This window comes from Chenopodium album, chromosome 13 (genome assembly GCF_948465745.1).
Source record: "Chenopodium album chromosome 13, dcCheAlbu1.1, whole genome shotgun sequence".
Lineage (NCBI taxonomy): Eukaryota > Viridiplantae > Streptophyta > Magnoliopsida > Caryophyllales > Amaranthaceae > Chenopodium > Chenopodium album.
The window spans coordinates 9,697,460-9,720,778 of NC_137846.1; the positions used below are offsets into that span (position 1 = coordinate 9,697,460).

A 23,319-nucleotide genomic window follows, 5' to 3' on the forward strand; every position below is an offset into this window, starting at 1 on the left:
GTGATTTTTTTTTCTCTTCCATTAAAGAAATACGTTCGAATTTAGAGATTTAGTTTTTTACTTGACAACTTATCAGCTAAAAATTATACTGAGTAACAAAAGTGTATTAATTAATAACTTAACTCATTATAAGATTTTTTACCTCAAATATACGAAGCATATTTAATTGTCTTTTAAAAAAGTGATCATTGTCTAATCCACGGCTCAATATGAACAAAATCGTACCCTATTATGCCGAGTTTTTTTCATGTTGGCCCTTGATGGCCAAGTCTCTTCTCTCCCTCAACTCAACTACTCAAGTGCCATCTTTTACTCATGAGTTCAAACTCGACATTGAATTTTAAATTTTAATCAAACGCGTAAAATCTAGCCAGAAGTCAGCTGTATCCCCCCAAAAATTGCCCGCAATCTCAACTGTAAACCCTTCACTCTAAAACAGTCAACTTCGCCACTAAAATAAGCAACCTTATTCTTCAAAACGCCATTATTGGAGCTTCATCTCTAATGGCATGGCAATAATCTCTCTTCAAACCCTCCATTCTTCAACACTAACCCTCTTCCTCCTCCTCACTCTCCTCTTCTTCTTCCTCACAACCCCATTTTCTCTCTCCTCCCCTTCTCACAGATCCCTCCTCTCTATCCCCACCTCAAAACGCTGTTCAATCCTCTCAATTAATGGCGGATTCCTCAATTACCTCTCCCTCCATTCCTGCTTCTTCCCTTCCAACCCCATTTTCTCTCTCCTCTTCCTCTTCCTCACCCTATTACTCCATTTTTACATCCTCATCAAAACCGCCCAAACTCGGTTTTCAATCATCGTAACTACCCTTTCTTCTCACCTTTCTCTCTCTCCTTCAATGGCTGCCGTTACGCTATTAGCTCTCGGAAATGGCGCTCCCGACGTCTTCGCCTCCGTTGCCGCCGTCGCCGGCGGCGAAACTCGAACTGGGTTTGGGGCAATTTTGTCGGCGGGAACTTTTGTGTCGGCTTTTGTTGTGGGGTTTGTTGGGATCTATGCGGCGCCGTTTTGTGTTGATCCATCGTCGTTTGTAAGGGATGTGTTGTTCTATTTGATGGCTGCGTTTCTTCTGTTTTATGTGTATTTAAGTGGGGAGTTGTATTTTTGGCAGGCTTTTGGATTTGTGGTGTTTTATTTGTTCTTTGTTGGGTTTGTTTTTTGGATGGATTTTGGAAGTGGGAGTAAGAAGATTGTTGATTTTGAGGCGCAGAAAAGTGTTGAAATGATGGATTCTGAAAAGGGTGATCATCATGTTCATGAAATTCATTCTGGGGTTTTTCCAGATTTGAAGAAGGTATATGCTTTTGATTTTTTTACTTTATATTGCCTCTTTTGATTGAACTGGAATGAACTTTGATTGTTTGGAACAAATTTTATTTACCTAAAATATTTGTATGTAGATGAATTTGCAGCGTTTGTTTGAGACAAAGGTTAAGTTTGGTTTGCTGAGTTGTTAATATATATTATGCATGATTGAGTTGTTTCTGTTATTTACTTGATCAAGTACTGCTGGTGAACTTGCAAACATAGTTTAACACGCTGCTGCTGCTTTGCTTCGAGGTGGGATCCTTTCTATTTTCTTTGGAAAATGGATTAACCTATTCGTATATGAACGGTTGGGGATGTATGGAGAGGAAATATATGGATGGTGGTGGACAGCGTGGACTGGTGGTAGGGGAGGGGTGGTTCCGTGGTTGTTTCAGCAATTGGTTGGTTTCTGATTGTAAATATGCATATTTTGGCTTGTTTTGGTTGCTAGTTTTAGAACTAACTATGTAGTATAGCAAATAGTGTTGATTTGGTCTTTGTTGGGATTCTGGTTTAGATGAGTTAGGGCAACTAGTGAGTGTGCTATATGGAATAGCGTAGCTAGTAGAGTAGTTTACTGCGTTCGTAGGATGCAAGTATATGAATCAGAATAAAAGGTCAAAGATGTTTTGTTTTACTAGGCTTCAAGCTATAGTATATATCTGAAATATATGTATGTAGATGATTTTGCAACATTTCACTGAGAAGAAGCTTGAGTTTGGTTTATTTAGTCTTTAGTGTTGATATATTATGTAAGATTGGGTTTATTGTGTTATCAGTGGTGAGCTTGCAAATATATTTAATATGCTACTGCTTACTTTGCTTTGAGGCGGGATCCGTTGCATTTCCTATGGTAATTGGATCGTCCTTTTCAAGGCTGAGGATGCATGAAGGGTAAAAATTATTTGGGGGATATGGGATTAGGGGAGTGATTGTTTCGGCTATTGGTTGATTTCTGAATTTAAAGATGCATGTATTGGTTTCTCTTGGTTGCTAGTTTTAGAGCTATGTAGTACAGTGAATAGTGTTGATTTGGTCTTTATTGTTTGGGATTCTGGTTTAGAATCAGGGTAACCAACTAATGACTGTGCTATATGGAATAGCATAGCCAGTAGAGTAGTTTACCGGGTTCATAGACCACAAGTATGTGAATAAGAATAAAAAGTAAAAAAAATGATGTTTTCTTCAAGGCTTCAAGCTGTAGTAGGTGTTTTTATTATTAGATAGGAACCCTGCCATTTTGGTACATGGCTTGCAGTTCATAAAAATGAGAATGCCGCTTTGAGGATTTATTGAGTCATAAGATTAGAAATGGTGGGGTGAAAACTTTGATTTTGTTCATCGGATATTCTCTTCACTTGGTACTCTCCTATTTCGTGGATTTGCCACCATTTCTTGTCATGTAGACTAAGATTAATATGGAATACTACTTGTTACAATGTTAAATTGAGATGACTGACCATCTAATCTGATTCTGGTTAACCAAAATCTGGCCTGAAGGCCCTGACCATATGATTTTATTTTATACTTGCAATGATTTATATAAATAATACTCGTAATTATTGCTTGAATCAAGTTCTATGGCATAGTTGTTTGTACCTTGAAAAAAAATTTATTCAAATGTTTGCAAATAAAACATGATTCAAAATCACAAAACAGAACGGAGGAGAGCATGGGGGACATCAACTGGATTAATGGTCTCACACACAAAATTTAGGGATTGCAGTAGCCACTGGATCCTGTGGATTCATTTTGCTTACTCCAGCAGCATTACCTCGAGTTGACTAAGCTGTTATTTGTAACTTTAGATAAGGGATATAAAGAGGTGTGATTATTAAGGAGTAAAGAGCCAAAGCATACTAGGTGGACTAACACTGTTGGTGATATTGTAGGGATATTGCTCAACAAATGCAATCTTGAGAGGAGTTGGCATTCCACTTAAAAAAAGTCAGCTTAAAAATGTTTCTTTTTGTTGCTTTAGCTTGGTGGAAACAGAATACTTGTTATGTTAGATATAAGTAGAGAACAATCTAACTAGAAAGATTGTTTGAATGCCATCGAGGTTGATATAATGTATGGATCAAATATTGTTGCGGTGTAGATACAGTTGTTGCATGTAAATTGTGCTCCTTTCATCCGAAATGATGAAATGTATGTATGATTTTGCATAACGTGTTCTGAAAGAAAGCGCAAGCTTTTTTTCCTTGAGTTTTTGCATATTATGCGTGATTTGATTGCAGTTTCTTGCTTGACCAAATATATCACGTCGCTGCTGCTTGCTTTACTTTGGCAGCTGTTTGTTTCCTTGTTGTAAAGATGCAAACATTAGCTTGTTCCCCAATAGCTTATTGAATATTATATTATCTCCTATGAGCCATTTTTTGAATGATTAGAACCTTAACCTCGAATAGATCCTGCTCTGCCGGTTTCCTGGCATCTGCTTAGGACTAGAGCAACTTGTAAGCATGTTATAGCTTTGAGTGATTACCGGTTCATAGTAAGCAAAGTTGGTGTGTTTCTGAGGCTAAAACAGCTGCTTAATTATATAATTATTAACTGGATAGTGAACCTGGTAAATGTTCACACCACTGGACTCTGATACAAACCAAAAAAGCAAGATGAGGGGAAGAACCATTGGAATGTTTAAGGAATCCTTGTAATTATAGTGGAGTGAAAAACTCTGTTCTTGTTGAGTTGATAGTATCATCTGTCACACTCAGATTTAATTGGTTTGTTAATGTTTTCTATCTACTAAAGCATAGATAAAATTTACAGTTCTAGTTACTAGTCTTACCATCAAAAGCTGAGATGGATGATGACCACATAACCTGATTCAGGAGAATGAAAATCTGTCCTCTAAGGTTAGAAGATGGGATAAGTGTTGAGTGCTGAAAAGTAGCTACATGTTCAGTTTTGTAGATTAATTGATGTGCTTAAACCATGGCTTCGAAAATACCCAATACATGGGAAAAGTTGGTATATCCGGCTCACTGGATACTTCGGGGTAGGAGCCCATAGTTTAAAGGAAAATTTGTTAGAAAGGATCTTTTTAAGAAGACATTTTTTGAGAAAGGTCCTTTCATAAAAAAAGTGGCAATTAAGACCTTACTTTTTTATTTTTACTTTTTTGTTAGGGGACTTTTAGCAATTTAGCTGGATTTTGAGCTTTGACTTGGTTTTTCCAGCTTTGACTTCACGTGATTTTGGTTTTTGCCTCGTTTTTATTCCTCACCTCCCCAACCTCCATGTCCACTGTCATCCCTCCACTAGCCGACCACCACCACACCAAACCCAACCCCACCTCTTCTACCTCCCTAACTTTTACTCCCTCTTCCTCATCTGAACTCACCAGCAGCCACCCCATCACTCTACCTAATACTAATTGTCGCTGCCCAAACAGAACCCATGACCCCCACACATATTTAAGCACCACCCACAAACACCCCTCTCATTTTCCCCTCTCTCTAGTAACTCTTTCTTTTCTCATCTATTCGAAAACATCACAGTAACCACCATATACAAACCTACTACCTCTTGGTGACCTGCCACTACCTAGCCTCCACCCAGGCAAATATCCCATTTCCACTCCTCATTATCCCCATTTGGATGTAATTTTAAGCATTTTTGCATATTATACTTGCAATTCATCATTGAAAAGAGGAGTTGAGTTTATTTGGCTTGTGGTGAGTTTGAATGGTAGAGGGTATGAAGTTGGAAGAGATGATGATGATGAGAGGGGGAAGATTTGAATAGATGGTGGTGGGTTGGTGGTGGGATGGTGGGCGTAATGGTTGGGGAGAAACGGCAAATCTCCCTTAATAAATTTTCATAGTTTAAATAGGATTCCACCATCTAAATTACTTATGAGCAAAATTTTAAACTACTTATTTTGTCATTTGCCCTTAATGTTATCTCAATGTGGTTGATGCATGGAATTTATGTGTAACAATTGTCTTTCTTTGATACTTAGCAAAGTATGTGATTGTAAAGTACACCCCCCCCCCCTCTCTCTTCTCTTGACTGTTGGCGAGTCAGGTTATAATTGCCATCTTTGCCCTTATCAACTCTTTCTATATTTTGAACTAGCTTCATTGTTTAATACCAGTTTTCTCTTTGTTATGCTTAGATCTCAAAGATATGGGAGACTCCAGTCTCACTGCTTCTGAAGCTGACTATTCCCCAGACTTCGCCATCCGAGTGGAGCCGGTTTTACCAATCAGCAAATATTGCTCTTTGTCCACTTGCGCTTCTTTACTCTTGCAAATCATTTATGCCCATGTCACATCCTGTTATATTTTTGATTCCACATATGCATCTTCCTCTATGGTCAGTGGTACTCTTCTCAAGCTCTTCTCTTGCAATACTCCACTACATTGTTGAAAAGGAACCTCCCAAGACCGAGCAAATCCATGTCGTGCTAGTTGCGTTTGTGATGAGTGTCTTCTGGATATCCAATGTAGCTGGAGAACTACTCAACTGTCTAGGAGCATTAGGGAAGATTCTGAATTTGCCACCCTCAATTCTTGGACTAACAGTGCTTGCATGGGGGAACTCAGTTGGCGATCTTGTTGCTGATGTGGCAGTTGCTAAAGCAGGCCAGCCTGCATTGGCCATGGCTGGATGCTTTGCGGGCCCAATGTTTAACATGCTTATTGGGCTTGGCACGGCTTTAATGATACAGACAGCCAAGTTCTATCCTGAACCATATGTGCTCCATTTCCATGTCAGCATTGTGGTAGCATTTGTATTTTTATTTTTGAGCTTGATGGGATCACTTCTAGTTGTAACTTGGTCGAGATTCCGGGTTCCAAGGTTCTGGGGTTTCTGTCTTGTTGGCCTCTATGTTCTCTTCATCTTTGTGAGCCTTGTCATAGCCAAGTTTACTGCCTGATCAACTTACAAAGGCCACTTGGATGATACAGGGGGCCAAAATTCTTCTTTCCTAAACTTGCTAGTGCCAGGTAAGGCACTTGGCAGTAATATGGGGTGTAGTGATAACTCTGATGATTAGATCAGTTTCCATTATACGCTCTTTGTTTGTGCATAATCTGCTATCAGAGTTTGGAGCAACAGAGAAGCAAGGTCACTGGTTTTAGCCTTTATCAGATTTGAAGAGAATCAAGATCACAGGCTGATATCTTCTTCCACTGCAGAGTAATTGATTTGTGGAATAAATTGATGCTCGCTTATAAGAGTATAAAGGCTTCCGTCCTTCCTGGTATTTTGTTGGAGCTCAGGTGATGTTTGCTGTTAGTAAAATACACTGTATATTACACAACCAGAGGTGATTCTTTTGGGATGTAAACTGCCACGACTATGTAAAGGTTTGCTTGGGTAGTTATTCGGGCTGTCCAGAAGGTGGGGGGTGCGTAAGGGTGTGTGTGAGTTCTGGCTCATTTTTGTTGGCCGGAACGGGGGATTAATGCCTGGGAATTGTCATCGATTTCCCCACTGTAACTGTAAAACTATACTTTTGATTTCTGAAATGAAATCTTTTCTCAGAGGTCAAAATATTGAGACTTGTCCAGAGTCCAGACCTCTTATATCCTTGTTGCATGACCTGATTAAACCAGTTTGCTTAACCTATTTGCATTCTAACTGTCCCCTATTAGTTTTCTAACTAATATGACTAAGAGTTTATTTCCAACTGTAAAGTGTATTCTAACTGTTGCGATTCTTCAATGATTAATCAGTTGGAGTGCCACCAATCTATCTATCTATATACTATACTGGAACAGGGTATATTAGTTCTATGGCTGCCACGTGTCCATGTTTTAGGTTTTTTAATTTTTTTCTTTTTGGTAAAATGTATAATTGTCAAATATCTTATTATTAAAGATAATCCGAGATAATAACTTGACTTTCTAAATATTGTTTTTCAATTAATATTATTTATGGAATTTCAGCATATATTTAGTCCATATCATTTGACTTTAGATTGCTTAATTCAAGGAGAGTATATTTTGTTATTTTGTACTCTGTACATTATATTTTAGGTTTCCTTATTAGCACACGTACAACTATATTAGAGCAGGTTATTCCTTCAACCTAATTTTTTTCCTCCCCACATTATTCCTATGGCTACTAACACCATTCCTAATGATGTTGAATCTAATTGTGCTCTGTTGTCAACCTCACTAATATTATCAAACTCAATTCAACCAATTATTTATCCTGAAAAATTCAACTTGAGACTATACTTGTGGGTTATGACCTTTTCAAGTTTCTTCATGAATCTCACCCTGACCTTCTCCATCCATATCTTTATATTTAAGTCAAGTTTATATTACGGATGAGTAAAAGATATATTTGATTATATATTAAATGTAGATTATCACTCAAATAAACTAATGTGTATAAATTATATACCTTATTTAAAAAATATAATACGGAGTACTACCTCCAGTTTGTTAAGTGTTACATTTAACCGATCTCCAATTCACTATTTTGACCAATTTTTTTTTATATATAATTGTGCATTAATTTAAATTATACAAAGTTGATATATTGAAAAGTTATAACAATTTTAATCTAATAAGATCAAACTTGATAATAATGTGCTTTCTACCTTATATTTAAACAATTAGACATGTTGTGAATCGTAAATAACTTTTAAATATGTAGACCGTGTTTTCTCAAAAAAAAAATAAATGTAAATTGTGATACAATTATAATGACTTTACTAATTTTCTACCATATGATTTTAGGTATATCATACTTAATTTTTTTTAAAAAATTATACATGCTATATATAATTCATTTGCTATAATATTTTGTTACAGAACTCCTAAACGCGAAATTTCTAAATTATTATAACAAGTTTTTAAACTTTTGCTAAACCTATAAACAAACCATTTATTCGACAACTAAAGTCACAACACACTCATGCATAACATCTACAAATTGTAAAAAAGTTGATTGATATATAATTCTCTATAAACTATAATTCTCATTTTTAAATACAGAGTTCGACACTAATTTTTACTCCATTCTTTCTATTATAACTGACACGTTAGACTTTATCTATAATATTAACCTTGATTGTAGTTTATTTATTTGACCTTTTTTTTATATATAAATGTTATAAATTCATATTTTATCATTTTAAGTTATTAAATAGATATTGATGTAAGGTTTTATAATTAAAAAAGAATATAATTTTTATTGATATTTAATTACATAAAAACTAAGTCAAACTATTGCATCGACATGTATGCAAAGTTTGATTGTGTTAGTTATTCATCAATGTGGGCAGCCACCATAGTGTTACATGGGTCACTCAATTAGTGATATAGGGCTTACTTTTTTTTTGGAGGAAAATATAGGGCTTACTTATTAGTAAGTGTTATAATGGTTACACTATGAGTGTTGTAGGGGATACTTTATTTGTTAATTATTTAAGAGTTACTCAATAAGTATACTAAGGGGATACTCTAATATGTTAGAAAAATAGGGGTTAACTTGTTTGTGTCATAAGCGTTACTATTTCTTTTTACAAGCGGCCACACGGTGTGCCAGTCGCACAATGCGTTGTATATTTTTTATATGCCGTCACGAGTGATATGTAAGAGTAATATGCATTTTTTTTACTTCTCTTAAATTTGTGTACATATAATTTTTTTTTCACTATTATATACTTGTATGTGCAATAAAAATATCAAATGATTACATATAATAATAATAATAATAATAATAATAATAATAATAATTAAAAAAAGACAATTAATCAAACAATTAAGGGCAAGCCTACGCATCCTTCTAAGGTCATATATAGCTAAAGGTTACAATTTTTGAAAAAAAAAAAAATTATACTAAGCAGTGGCTTTTCAGATTTTTAGACGTGCAAATTTTTGGATGTGGAAGATGCAATATGTGTGTGGTGATGAGGTTGATTCATCATTTGATAAAATTTAGTAGGTGATGAGACAAGATAATTTCATATTTTTTATTCCCCACGAGGGAAAGAAAAATATGAGAACTAATATTTACATACATAATAAAACTACAACAACTTTTTAGTGCAGCAGGCCATACCGTGTGGCAGGGATTACCCGAGTTATTCAGTCAGGGGTTACTCGAGTTACTCGGTCAGAGGTTACTTGAGGGGTTTGGACAGGGTTACTTGAGGGGTTCACTCGGTTCTACGATTACTTGAGGGATTACTCAGTCAGGGGTTACTCGGTCATGAATTACTCGAGTTATTCGGTCAGGGGTTACTCGAGTTAATAGGTCAGGATTATTTAAGGAGTTCGGTCAAGGGTTACATACTCGAGTAATTTGGTTATGGGTTATTTAAGGAGTTAAGGGTAACTTGAGGGGTTACTCAGTCAGGGGTTACTTGAGGGGTTCGGTCATAGATTACTCGGTCAGGGGTTACTCGGTCAGGGGTTACTTGAGGAGTTATTCGGTCAGGAGTAACTCGAGTAACCCCTGACCGAGTAACTCGAGTAACCCCGACAACTCGAGTAACCCCTGACCGAGTAACTCGAGTAACCCCTATTGCACGGTACAACAGGCTGCATACAAAAAATTGTGATAAACATATAAAATGTCTATAAAAAGATGTGACTATATTCATGCTATATGTGAATATAAAAATTCCTATTTTTAGAAGTTACATGTTAAATTTAAAAGTGTTTTAGAGGCCATAGAGAAAAAAGATATGACATTATTTGTGATATACGAAATACAATATTAATACAATGATCATGTTGCTTTATAATAGAAATTATTTTTCCAAACATATATATTGAGTTCACAAAGTTTCATATCTGGTTGGCTACACCGTGTGGCCGAGATTACTTGGTCAGGTGTTACTTGGTCAAGGGTTATTCGATCGGTCAAGGGTCACTCAGTCAGTTTGGGGTTACTCGGTCAGGGGTTACTCGTGTTTTGGCGTGTGTCAGCCGTGCCAGTCACACAGAAAAAGCGTTGCATATATTAAGTTAGTGGACAGAGTTTAATCATTTTTAAAATAAGGTGGCCAGTGACTCAAGTAGAAATGAGAAAAAAAAATGACTTAATGTAAGGATTGATTATCAGTAGTTTATTGATTGAGTTGAATTATATTTAAAAACTTTACATTCAATTTAAGAATAAAAAAGTTGTCTTTAAAGTAGATATCATTATTTTAAGAGGTTAAAAATGCATGATTAAGTCATCTATGTAAGTAAATTCATTATTACTCATTAAGGCCCCGTTATTTAGAGCTGCTCTGCTCTACTCTGCCCTGCTCTGCTTAAAAGTAATACTTAATATTGAATTATTATAATAATAATTAATATCTAATAATAATATTAAATAATTAATATTTAATAATAATAATAATATTAAAAATTAATATTTAATAATAATATAATTGAAAATTAATATTTAATAATAATAATAAATAATTAATATTTAATAATAATAAATAATTAATATTTAATAATTATAATGAATATTTAATAGTAATAATAATAATAGTAGTAATAATAATACTTATTAATAATATTAATAATAATTGTTATAATAAAAATTAATATTTAAAGATAATAACTAATATTCAAAGATAATACTAATTATTAATTTTTAATAATAATAATAAAAATAATAATTAAATAATATTTAATAATAATTAGTATTATAATAATAATTAACATTTAATAATAATATTTAATGATTGTAATAATAATGCGATAATATTAATAATTGTAATAATAATAGTATTAGTAGTAGTAGTAGTAGTAGTAATAATAATAATAATAATAATAATGAAATCTGCTCTGCTCGACTCGGCTCTGCTCTGCTTCAATCTGTTCTGCTCTGCTAAAATCTGCTCTGCTCTGCTTTGCCCATAAGCTCAAAAGAACAGGGCCTAAATCGTTTTATCTTAAAATTTTGTGAAATGAATATAAGTAATAAGTTTTGTAAGCCGTGCATCGCACGGGTGCTATGCTAGTTGTAGAAGTAAAAGAAGCTAGTTTGCTTTGATACCCATATGTCTGGTCATGAATTAAAGTCATCAGTTGGAAAAGACATTGATTCCAAGTGGAGTTATATTACTAGCCGATCATTCTGTACTAGGAATATTAGATATCCTCTTTTGAAAATTCTCCTAAGTTTTTTTTGGCTTGAATAACACATGGAGTTAGTATCAAAATTTTACTCCCTTTATTCCATAATATAGTGGCTATTTAAAATAAATTTAATATAATTTTTGTTAATATTAATAGAAATTAAGAATATTGATGGTCAATATTTTAAAAGGAATGTTTTGAAAACCCTTCAAATAAATACTACCTTCTGGAATTCTTGGTTTTTACTTTAAAGTTTTAACCAACCTATTTATTTGTTTAAAACTCTAAATAAATCACCCTCGGAGACTACAGAAATTTAATGATTTGCATATCAGGTCATATACTTACCATATTGTAGATGCTAGGAATTTTAGTTGGCTAAAATTTTAGAAGGTGGTATCTATATCTGATAAGTGGTTTATTTGACCACTTATTGTGTTAATTTAAACCCGATTTTGCAATTTTTTCCCCTTTATCTAACCCATTTTTGAATGAAAATGTTGTATCTCGGCTTCGCCCCCTCTTTGCTTGTGTTTGTCCATGTTTTGTAGGTATTGTAACTCAATTTGACAAGCACTCAAAGCATGGGATGATGTTCAAGGCTTGAAGACAAAGAAAGGAGAGCCCGCTCCTGGTGGAGCGGGCGTGCACCTCTCCAGGAGCGGGCGCTCCATCGAATTGAAGACATTCTGCCATGAACCTCCCTCCAGTAAGGAGCGGGCGTGCGACCTAGCTGGAGCGGGCGCTCCTAGCTCCTCCAAACATTCTGCCCAAGTCCTGAATCTGCTAGGAGCGGGTGTGCACCCGATCACGAGTGGGCGCTCCTAGCCACTCCACCACATTTTGCCTTCTCATGACCTATGTGGAGCAGGCGTGCGCAACCTAAGGAGCGGGCGCTCCTTAAGGAGCGGGCGCTCCTCCTCCTTCAGGTCGAATCTGACTTATTCTGAGGAACAGGGGAGCGGGCGCTCCTCCCTGATGATTTGAATTCTGCCTCGTTCTGTTGATGTGAGGAGCGGGCGCGCAGGACGTAGGAGCGGGCGCTCCTCACTGGGAATCCGTTTTATTTTGACGAATTTACTTATGTGTTTCGGGGAGTATAAATACTTCCCCTTGAGCTCATTTGTAAAGTAGACAGCAGTAGCCTAGTTTTTAGAAGTTCCTCTTAGTTTGAAACATTCCTCTTTGATAATTTAGCTTAGTTTTCATCAATCCAATCATTGTAGTAGTGAATTTCAAGAGATATTCTCAAGGTTTGGCACGTTGTAATCAACATTTGAAGGTTCAATTAGTAATTTCTTCAACCTTCTTCTACTTAATTTCTGATTCTACTTGGTATTTGCATGTTACTTGAATCTCCTTAGTTCTTGATAATTTGTTGTTGGATGATAGTTTGTTCAATTGTTAACCACTTTTACCCAATTATTGAAGTAGTTAGAACCCTAATACTTGTTTGCATGTTGATTAATATGAGTTGTGAGTAGTCTTCTTGCTAGGGCTTGGGTGAAGCTCAACCTTTTGGGTTAGTTATGCAAATGTGGGAGAAGCATTGATGTTTGTATTGCAATTAAATTGATTGTATGAGGTTGCTTGTTAGTTCTTCATGATAGGATTAGATACCCTTGATTTAGGAGCTTGATAGCATAATATGCTTAGTTTGACATGGAAATGTGAATTGAGTATGTCATTACTTATTGCAATTTGATTATGTATCTTCTAGGAAAAATACAGTTTAATAATCCCAACTATGGCCGATTTACTTTTAATAATCCCAACTAAGGTTTATTATCTAATAATCCTAACTATTGGGTATGTTTGCCAACAATGGTCCCAATGACCGGTAACCTACTGAAAGGGTAAATGTTTTTTTAAAAGGCCACGTGTTAGTATATGATTGGCCTAAAATTAAACAAAATTAAATTAAAAAAAAAACAAAATAACAAAAAACCCAAATCCTACAACCACCACTCCCTCATCGTAAAACCCAAGGCTAAACTTCCACTACAGCCCACCGGAACCGGCCGGCCACCTCCCTAACCCAGCCACCCCCCCCAAAAGGCCGACCGACCCTCCCAAACCCCAAAACCACCAGCCACACCGCAACCATAACCACCAATTACTCTTCCCGCACCGCCAGCGGCGCCCACAGCAGCCACTCCAACAATTCAACCACCACAAAGTCGACCTCCAATTTCCCAACAATTCGACCTCTAGCCAACAATTCAACCACCACGAAACAACAATTTAACCTCCAATAACCATAATTCGCCACAAATCACATCAATTTCGACCACCAATTGCAGCAGTTGCATGGGTTGTTGCGGTTGGTGATGTTGAGGGGTTGCGTGGGTCGGTGCGACTGCCAGGAGTAGGTGGTTGTTGTGTGGGTGTCGCAGTTGGTGATGTTGAGGGGTTGCATAGGTTGATGCGGCTGCCAGGGGTTGTGATGGAAGTTGGTGGTTGGTGGTTTGTGCGGCTGCGAGGAGTATTGTTGCAGTTTGTTGTTGGTAGCTGGTGGTTTGTGCGGCTGCCCCTGCTACCTTAAAGTCGGTGTTGGCAGTCAGGGTTGGCCGGCCGGTTGTTTTTGGTGGCTAAAAGGGGGTAGCCGACCAGTCCGGCGAGGTTAGGGGGTGGGGGTTAGTGTTTCACGGTGAGAAAGGTGGCTTGGGATTTTTTTTGTTTTTTTTAATTATTTTTTATTTTTTTATTTTAGACCAATCACATGTTGACACGTGTCATGGTAACCTGTTATAACAGGTCGTTGACTTTGTGTTGACCGGTTGGACTATTGTTGGCAAAGATACCCAATAGTTAGGATTATTAGATAATAAACCTTAGTTGGGATTATTAAAAGTAAATCGGCCATAGTTGAGATTATTAAAGTGTATTTTTCCTATCTTCTATTGCTAAACTAATGAGGAATCTAAGTTTGGTAGTGTGAGTTGTTTTCTAACTACATGAGGTTGATCTTACATATAGTCCTTGCTATATCTTGTTTATTTTCCTCCCCGTTTGCCTAATTGCCTTGGTTGAGTGGATCTCATTCCCTATTGTCTTTAATCCATTGAATTAGAATCATAGTTTGTTTGTCTACTTGACGAACCCAAATCACCATAGACTTTGAATTAGCTTAAGTGTTAAGATCTTAGCAGCCATATCTCGTTCCTTGTGGATCGAACTCTTACTTATCATTATGCTTGGTTTGTAGGATGTTTGTTTATAAGTGTGTTTGATTGAGTGTGGAATGTGTGACCGTTCTAACGCCCATCAATATCATGCGATTAATTCTTGTCTACATCACTTTTCTACAGTGACTCTTTTATATTCCCAAAATATTATAGTGCCTCTTATTTATTAAAAAAAATATGTATAAAAATATGAAGGTAAATTTTACCTTTTATTCATATATATTTATAATGAAATCATTAGGCCAATTTAGTTTAAAGAATTTACCTTAAAATTCCCATTTAATTAAACTATATTATGATACATTGTATGCACGTCAATCTGATAGATATGTAAAGGTTTTTCTACTTTTGAAGTCCATAAATGTATAATTATATACTTTGTATGTTAGGATTGTTAGGTGTATTGTTTCGTTCTTCATTAAGGTTTAGGTTTTGCACATGGTTGATTACAAAGCTATATTGTACATAAAAACCGGCGAGATTAATGAGATGGTGTGGTCAATGTTGTGACTTTGTAATGATTTCTACTGAAATTTATTTGGAATTTAACAAAAACAGATTTAAAACTAAATATGTAATAAATAATCATTATTTTCCCTTATGTCACTATTATCAAACTTAATAAATCGCCTATATAATTAGATTATTCGAAAATGATAGTATCTTCCCCAACCAAAAACTTTAACAATTGCATTCTTCAAATTTCCAACATTACCTAAAATAAATATCATCATGAGCAAACCAATCAAGAAAGTACATGACTTCATCTTTAATGATAGATTGATAACCTACCTAGATTTTATAGTACATTATTATTTTAGGGGGTGGAGGTGGCAAATGCTTTCAATTTTTTTTGTAGTTGGTAAAGTGAGAGTAGGACACATAATTTGTGACATGAAAGAAAAAGACAATTTTTCATTTAAATTAATTAATTAATTCTATTCTATTCTAATCTATTCTTATAAACCAAGGTTTTTAATTTCTTAATTAATTATTTTTTCCATTTCCTTAAAGGGTAAAATAGTCAATGCAAAAAGGCTTCCCAATTTTTATTTGGATAATTTGTCAAAAACAACCTTTTAAAGTGCCTATTTTATTAAAAACAACCTTTTAAATTTTTTTTTGCAACTTCAGACCGCATTATAAATTTTTTTTACCAAAGACAACCTAATGCTAGTTTTCGGCGTTGACTTTATTTTTCCGATGTTGACCACGAGTGTGTGAGGCACGTGACCTCATATATTGCTAATTATACCCCTTTCCCCTCCAATTAACTCCTATTAAAACCCTTCAAAGTGACAAATTACTTTGAGAGAGGAGGGGATTTAGTACGAGTGAATTGGAGGGAAAGGGGTGTAATTAGCAATATATGAGGTCACATGCCTCATACACTCTTGGTCAACATCGGAGAAATAGAGTCAGCGCCGAAAACTAGCATTAGGTTGTCTTTGATAAAAATAAATTATAATGTGGTCTGAATTTGTAAAAAAATATTTAAAAGGTTGTTTTAAATAAAGTGAACACTTTAAAAGGTTGTTTCTGACAAATTTTCCTTTTTATTTAAACAAAATATAAAACCCTTCTATTTCTGACATTGCTATAATGAAGTCAGAACAGAATCAAACTCTCTTTTATTTCTTTCTTTTCTCTCAGCTTTGATCAAACAGAAAAATAAAAACGAAATAAAAAAAAAAGAAAAAGAAAAACAACAGAGAAGATTCATTTGTTTGCAGCAGCCCGTTGTTCTTCAAACCTCTGCAAGTGTACTTTCTCTCTCCTCAATTTTCTGATTTTTTAATTTTCTGGGTTTTCCCAAATCAAATCAAAACCCTAAAGTTAGAAAAAAGAAACGATTTTTTTTTTCTTTTTATGTAAAATTTTTTAGTTTGATTTTTATACATATCCCCACCTCCCCAAATCATGGGATCAACGTTTCAAAAAAAAAAAAAAAAAAATCAATTTTATTTTCTGATTCTAATTCTAGGCACCCTTTAATTTTTTTATTTCATGCAATTTTTTTTTTTTTTTTTTTTTTTTTTTTTTTTTTTTTTTAAAAAAAATTTTCTATGTAATTGATGTTATTTTTTTGATCGGTAGAATTTGTGTTCTTGTTTCTTATTTCAGGTGGTGGTGTACTAGTAGAAGGAAATTACTGGGAATTTAATTTTTTTCATTAATTAAGGTAATTTGATTCTTTTTAATTCTCTGTTTTAATTTTGCATGGGTATAGATTTGCATGTAATTTTATTGGATTGTAGTTTTATTGGATTGTAATTTTATGAGTGATTATAATTTTGAATTTTAGACCCTATAATTTTGGTGTAATTGGTTCATGGCGAACTTTGTTTGTTGCAATTTTCGGCTATTCGAAATCGAAAAAGATGTTTAATTATGTGATTTTAATCAATTTGAACGCTTTATATGAGTAGCTACTCAAATTCCCAGAATGTAAATTGATGTTTGCTGGTCATACAGTTCAATTTCCATTCATTTTATGTCTATTTTCGACTATTTCGATATCTCTCCCCTTGTGTTTTCTTGTCAAATTAAGGGTAAATCTGATTTTATTGAATACGCTCCTTTTTCCTTGTATGTTTAATGCTTAATAAACGTGTTTAAGTATGTGTGAGCTGGGGTGTTTCTATGGACCACCTTCTGAGATGTCTAGTAATTCCAAACTAACATTTGCCTTTGTCTGTGTCTTTCTATACAACTAGTTACAACAAAACTGTTCCTGTGTATGTTTTGTTTTCGCGTTTTTGGCTTTGTCTAGGGTATATACGGGTACTTTTTTGTAATGTTTGTAGTAATTATTTTTTTGACCTAATTGGGTATTCCCCAATAATATCTTGCGTCTAACGGTCCAATTTAACTTACATTGTCTTTGAAATCTTTAACGTTCACTTGTTTGGTTTGTTTGTAGTATGGAAATCTGTGAGAATATTAGAGTTTTAATGCAGTTAAGATATTCATTAGCTTGATTTCCTGCCTTTTTTCAATCGTAAAAACTATGGAAAACAAATTTGGCAAAGTTCTGTGTATAATAGAAGGTCTACAGTACTCAAACTTGCTCAGTTTTACTTATCCGTAATTTTTCCTTCTCAGCACCCAAATTTTGTCAAACCAAGGAGTTCTCGGTTTTTTTCACTTTCACATTGATTTTCTTATTAATGCTTGGCTCCCAAACACACTGTTGAATATTTGACTACTCAAACTATATATTCTTCTTTTTTTACTTCTTCTGAATTTGGAACTTAAAAAGAAAAATACGAGAACTGGATATATTTTCTAAAATAACCTTGATGTTTGTAAGGAAGGTTAAGGTACATCAATCAATCAATCAAAGCCTTAATCCCATAAGTAGGGTCGGCTGACTGTTTTGGGGGGAGTGATGACTACATTTATGTATAGTTGTGGAAGTCACAAAGTACACCATAGTTGTATGACGAAAAGTGAGGCATCTTTGAGCACGAGTAATCGAAATGCATTTTGGGATGTTGAGAGACAGAACTGAAGTGGGTTCATAGCAGTATATAGAAAAAAATAACTTAGCTATAAGTTGGATGAGTGTCTAATTAGTTTTGTTGTAACTATCAAGTTTAGTACAGCTTTAATTAAGGTTGTTGAAGCAGTAATTTTTCCCTTGGGCAAAAAAGAGAAAAGAGGGTATTGCACAACATTGTTGTGAATAATTTGATCTCTTGGACATTTGAGATTCTAAAAATATGTTTTAGATAAGTACCTTTGGGCAATATTAGATCTTAAACTCTACAAAGTTATTTATCAATCTATGTTTTCCATGTCGGTTATTTTGTTTGTTTTCTTTTGAGCCAAGTGCCCACTTTGCTTAGATGTATGTGTACTTCATCCTTGCCTCATGAGAATGCATTTGGATTGTCTTCCATGGATTTGCTCATAGTCATGTAACCAGGATTCCAGTATTTTATCCATTTTAAGATCGCATTTGAGAATGTAAATCAGTAGATTGAGGGTTCCTTGAAGAGTTGAAGGGTGAAGCGTGCAATTGGATTTGTTTGCTGAAGAAGCTTCTTTTTTGATCATTTTTGAAAATTTCCAGTTGAAGTGCCTTGTGGAGCCTTGACTGTTATGCATTGATTTTATACTGTTAATCTCAGATTTGCCTAGTGTCTTCATGACAATATTTTCTGAAAGGATAATGATGCAGTCCATTAAACAAATAGAAAGGAGAAATAATTAAGATTTGTGGACAGAAGGAAAATATGATAGTATGAAATAGTGCTCTTGATGATATTGGCTTACTGGATCTTCGAGGTTGTAGTTCCAGTTTTTTAGATATTTTAAAGAACTAAAAGGGACAATTGGATTAAGATGAATCTACCTTGGTGCTTCTCCATGATATCCTGGGACTGTTGGCAGTAATTTTAGTTGCTCTTTAACCATATGTAGGGGTTGGGAGTAGGGGAGCCATACATGGTACACGTTCTTTGCCACATGGCTCTATTGTTTTCTATGGGATGTAGCTGTGGTGAAGATAACTTGTTAATGAGTTATTTGTATTTATGCCTATTTTCAAGATACTAGATCTTGTTGATTTTGGAGTAACTTAATTACTTGATATTTATGGATACCATAACGTGAATTGATTAAATGACATGTAGTGGATATCATTTTTACTTTGGAGTATTTGAGTAAATTGGCGCTTTCATGAAGATTTTCCTTTTAGAAAACTTACAAAGCATTATTCCTAGAAAGAGCGACAGATGTCTGATTCCCAAAAGCCTGAATAAAATCTAAGGCCATTCTGAATGTGTTGCTCTTTATTGCAATATTGCTATAGTAAATTTCTCCTTTTCTTCAACAATACAACCACCACCAGACAGCAAACTTTCTCAACAGTGTATCTTAATTGTCTCTTAAAAGATGTGAGACATTTGAGTGGGTGGTAAGATTGTTAGACTACTATATTTGATAGTTAGGAGGGACTTAAAGTATATGTCTTGTAGAAAGTGTAACAGCCCATGAATGTAATTAGAGCTAGAAACCTGGTAAGTGAACTTGGATATGCTGGTGGATTGTCATATGACTTATGCTTTAGTGAACCTTCTCATTTAGTTTAATTGCTATTAATACTGCATTATTCCAGTTTCTGGATTTGGGATGTTACTTGATTATAGTGGCCTCTTGTTCAAGGCAATGAAAGAGGTTTGGTGGGTTCTAAACTTACTATAGCTTCAACCTGGAAACACCAAGAAGCTTACTAATTATATAGCATTGTGGACTCATTGGTAAAGGGAATGCTGGAGGAGGTTGTTTGTTCAATTCAAATCATGAATTTATCTTTCCTATTGTTCATTACCCCTGGTTTGCTTGTTAGGCGACCTATCTATGGCTCAAGCTTTAGATTATACTTTCACATATATACTATTTATAGTACATTATCTTTATTCTTTATTAAGTTATTGTTTGACGGAAATTCAATTATATTACGGAGTAGTTTTAATTATACTTCCCTATATTATGACTTGTTTTTATTAAGGTTCACTGTATGGGCTGATGTAGGCTTGTTTTCTGGGCCGCGAGAGTAGAAACATAGAATTTGGACCAAACCCATTTTCCCACCAACTAGCTGGCATTTTGATCGATCATTCACCGTCTTTCGTAGGGTTTGTGTTATTTTATGTATTTTGCAGCCACAGTTTTGTAGAGAGATTTAGCTTTCATGAGTTCTGTTAAAAAGTTTGCTTACATATTGCCTAGGTGTGTTGTCTCGTTTCTTGTTTATCTGCTTAATTGTATTGTGTTATCATTCTTTGTTTTGTTTGAATTGAATTTGCAATGTTATCTTTTTGGTAATTCACCATGAAGCAATCACATGTCCAGTTTGTTCAGCCATTTGAATTTTAATCTCTTCATCTTGGATGCGTTGGTTACATTTCTGTAATTCTTTATGAAGATCCTTTGTTCCTTGATTTGCTATGCTGACACTTGTCGGGATAAAATTTGATGGATTACACAAGGGCATGGAAATTAATTTTTATTGGCATTTTTCATTTATGATGCTATCATTGGAATTTTGTGATTCAGCTTTGAATTATAGAGATATACCTGTATATGCCATGTTTACAATACCTAAATACATTGAGCAATTTTGAATTACAATCATTCCGAATTTTATGGATAGTGTCTGCTAAAAAATCGGGTGATTTATCATCAAACTGTGTGAAGCCAACCTGTTGATTACAAATGTAAAATTTACCATATTATTGCTGGGAAATTTTGATCAGTTATTCTGGTTCCTGTTATTGTTTTTTTTTTTTTTGGGAACTCTATGATCTTAGTGTACAAATACCTAATATGATTTGGAGTAAAGTTTAAATTAAATGATATTTGTTTCTTTGTAATTATTCCAGAATGGACCAGCAAGGGCATGGTCAAGCTCCGGTAGTAGGAACAGTGAGTGGTGCCGGTCAGGTTCCATATGGTGGTGCATACCAACCGAATCAAGTTACTGGGGCACCTGTTCATGGTTCTGCACAACCCTCTGGGGCACAGATGGCTCAGCACCAGCTTGCTTACCAGCAGATCCATCACCAGCAGCAGCAGCAGTTACAACAACAACTTCAGTCCTTCTGGCAGAATCAGTACCAGGATATTGAGAAGGTCACAGATTTTAAGAACCACAGCCTTCCCCTGGCAAGGATCAAGAAGATCATGAAGGCTGATGAGGATGTCCGGATGATCTCAGCTGAGGCTCCTGTTGTGTTTGCACGGGCGTGTGAGATGTTTATACTTGAGCTGACCCTGCGATCATGGAACCACACTGAGGAGAACAAGAGGAGGACCTTACAGAAGAATGACATTGCAGCAGCGATCACAAGAACCGACATCTTTGACTTCTTGGTGGACATTGTGCCAAGGGAGGATTTGAAGGATGATGTGCTTGCCACTCTCCCAAGAGGAACAGGCATGCCTGTTGCTGGCCCTGCAGATGCACTTCCCTACTACTATATGCCGCCGGCACAAAACCCAGCTCAGGCTGGACCTCCAGGTGTGATGATGGGAAATCCTAATGCATATGCCGCGCAGTCTCAGCCATACATGGGTCAGCCAATGTGGCCTCAGCAACCACCTCAGCGACAGCAATCTTCTTCTGATGCTTAGCATCCTTAAATGTAAAGGTAGGTGTACCTTGTGGTTTTTCCTAATTCAATAGCAATTGTCCAACTGTTGACTTGAACATAGCTGGATGCTTGACGACTGAAAGATGGAAGAAATTTAAAAGTTTTATTCTGTGTTCACAACGTTCACCATCAAGTTGGGAATTTATTTACTTATTGTCTCAGGATCTTTGATCGAAAACCTTCAACTGTAGAAATTTATGAAATGTCGTTTATGAGTTTATCTGCATGCAAATGATTAAGAATGACGTTCAAAAATTGACACTTAAAATTGGTCATTTTGTTAATGGCACTTATGATTGGTGGTCAAAGGGCTGTGCTGTGAAAACTGTTTAAGAGTTGCCTTTTGACTGCAAGTTTGCAATCTAAAAGTTATCCTTCATTATTGGGGTATGGATTTGTGTTTGGAGATCATACTCGAAGGTGCCTTTTTTTTTTTTTCTGTAGCTGTCCAGCTCACTAACTAGGCAACTTCATTTGTAATTTTACATGTTTCCCTTTTTAGAAGCAGAAGTCACCCCTTGTCTTGTAACAAGTCATTTGTGTCTTATTGTATACCTTTTTACCCTTAAGTTATTTAAATTTGTTTGCAATAAGAGCCAATTTTTTTCTGTTTCCCACGCCTAGCTTGGCTGAAGTGATGCAATCTCCCCGCCTCTTTTTCCTTCCCCCTCTCACATTCCTTTCCCTGGCCAGTTGAAGGTTTGAAGTGTCTTTCACTATGTTATTACTTGTAAAATTTGTCTAACTTATTGATTTTTCTCTCAAATTTGTGAAATTCTAACTAGACAATTCTTCTTACTGGTTCTTAGCAGATGGGAATGAGGATGCAGGTGCTGAATGCAAGCTGGGGATAGAGCGACATTTTGGTTTTCTGTAATCAGAGTATCATTATCTTTGGTAGAACATGTGTTTTGTTACCTTGTGTAGTCTGTTTTAACGGTTTAACCTCAGTTGTTACTGTGAGGTACTTGATTAAATGGCTGTCATCAATAGCTCTGCTACTAGAGATTAGTTGGTCTTCTTTACTGAATTAGAATGCATAAGTAGGACAGCTCTGTTTTGAGTTTTCTATACTCTGCCATTGTAGCCTTTTGGAAGGTTGAATGCATGACTTATCTTTACAGTTTAGTTATTGGTGTTCATGTGAATATATCTTCTATCTGTATGAAAATCCAGGGACTGTTTGGTGATTTGGTTGCTCTCTGGTGCCTCAAGCTGACTTGGTCCTCGGATGCTCATGGGGAGTATCTAGCAAATGGGTTACTCTTCAAGTAAAATATGTGAGCTGGTATTTTAGTATTAACTAAGCTACTTAGCTACCCTCTGTTTCTGATATCAATCTCCCTCACTCTCTAGCTGTACTTCGTATCATTTGAGGTGTCATTGTTTCATGTATTATTCGAGCAGGACTGCTGGAGTCTTTTCAATTTAGTCTTAGTATAGTTTTGGGTGAATCGGGTTTAACAAGTTAATTCTAGTGATTTCAGTTTTATTTCAAGGGTGGGCTGGGTGACCTGAGACAGGATTAGTTTTGCTAGGTCTAGTTTTGTGGAACTGCTGATAGAAGATTACAAGCAAAATTT

The 23,319-nt window shown here is 35.4% G+C and overlaps 2 protein-coding genes across 4 annotated transcripts; both read left to right on the forward strand.

Annotated features, from left to right (window-relative positions):
* The first annotated feature begins 372 nt into the window (after positions 1 to 372).
* LOC145576253 (cation/calcium exchanger 5-like) lies at positions 373 to 6,913 on the forward strand. Its single transcript, XM_081634038.1, has 2 exons — positions 373 to 1,313; positions 5,454 to 6,913. Exons 1-2 carry the CDS (start codon positions 510 to 512, stop codon positions 6,216 to 6,218), a joined length of 1,569 nt encoding a protein of 522 aa, XP_081490164.1. The 5' UTR covers positions 373 to 509; the 3' UTR covers positions 6,219 to 6,913.
* A 9,275-nt stretch (positions 6,914 to 16,188) lies between these two features.
* LOC145574543 (nuclear transcription factor Y subunit C-3-like) lies at positions 16,189 to 22,884 on the forward strand. Of its 3 annotated transcripts, none has more exons than XM_081632362.1 (4): positions 16,189 to 16,336; positions 16,698 to 16,755; positions 20,966 to 21,733; positions 22,546 to 22,884. In XM_081632362.1, exon 3 carries the CDS (start codon positions 20,967 to 20,969, stop codon positions 21,714 to 21,716), a length of 750 nt encoding a protein of 249 aa, XP_081488488.1. In that variant the 5' UTR covers positions 16,189 to 16,336; positions 16,698 to 16,755; position 20,966; the 3' UTR covers positions 21,717 to 21,733; positions 22,546 to 22,884. The 3 variants fall into 3 exon arrangements, with proteins under 3 accessions (XP_081488488.1, XP_081488487.1, XP_081488489.1); XM_081632361.1 differs by having other exon boundaries at positions 22,549 to 22,884; XM_081632363.1 differs by having other exon boundaries at positions 16,200 to 16,330; positions 22,549 to 22,884.
* Positions 22,885 to 23,319: the final 435 nt, after the last annotated feature.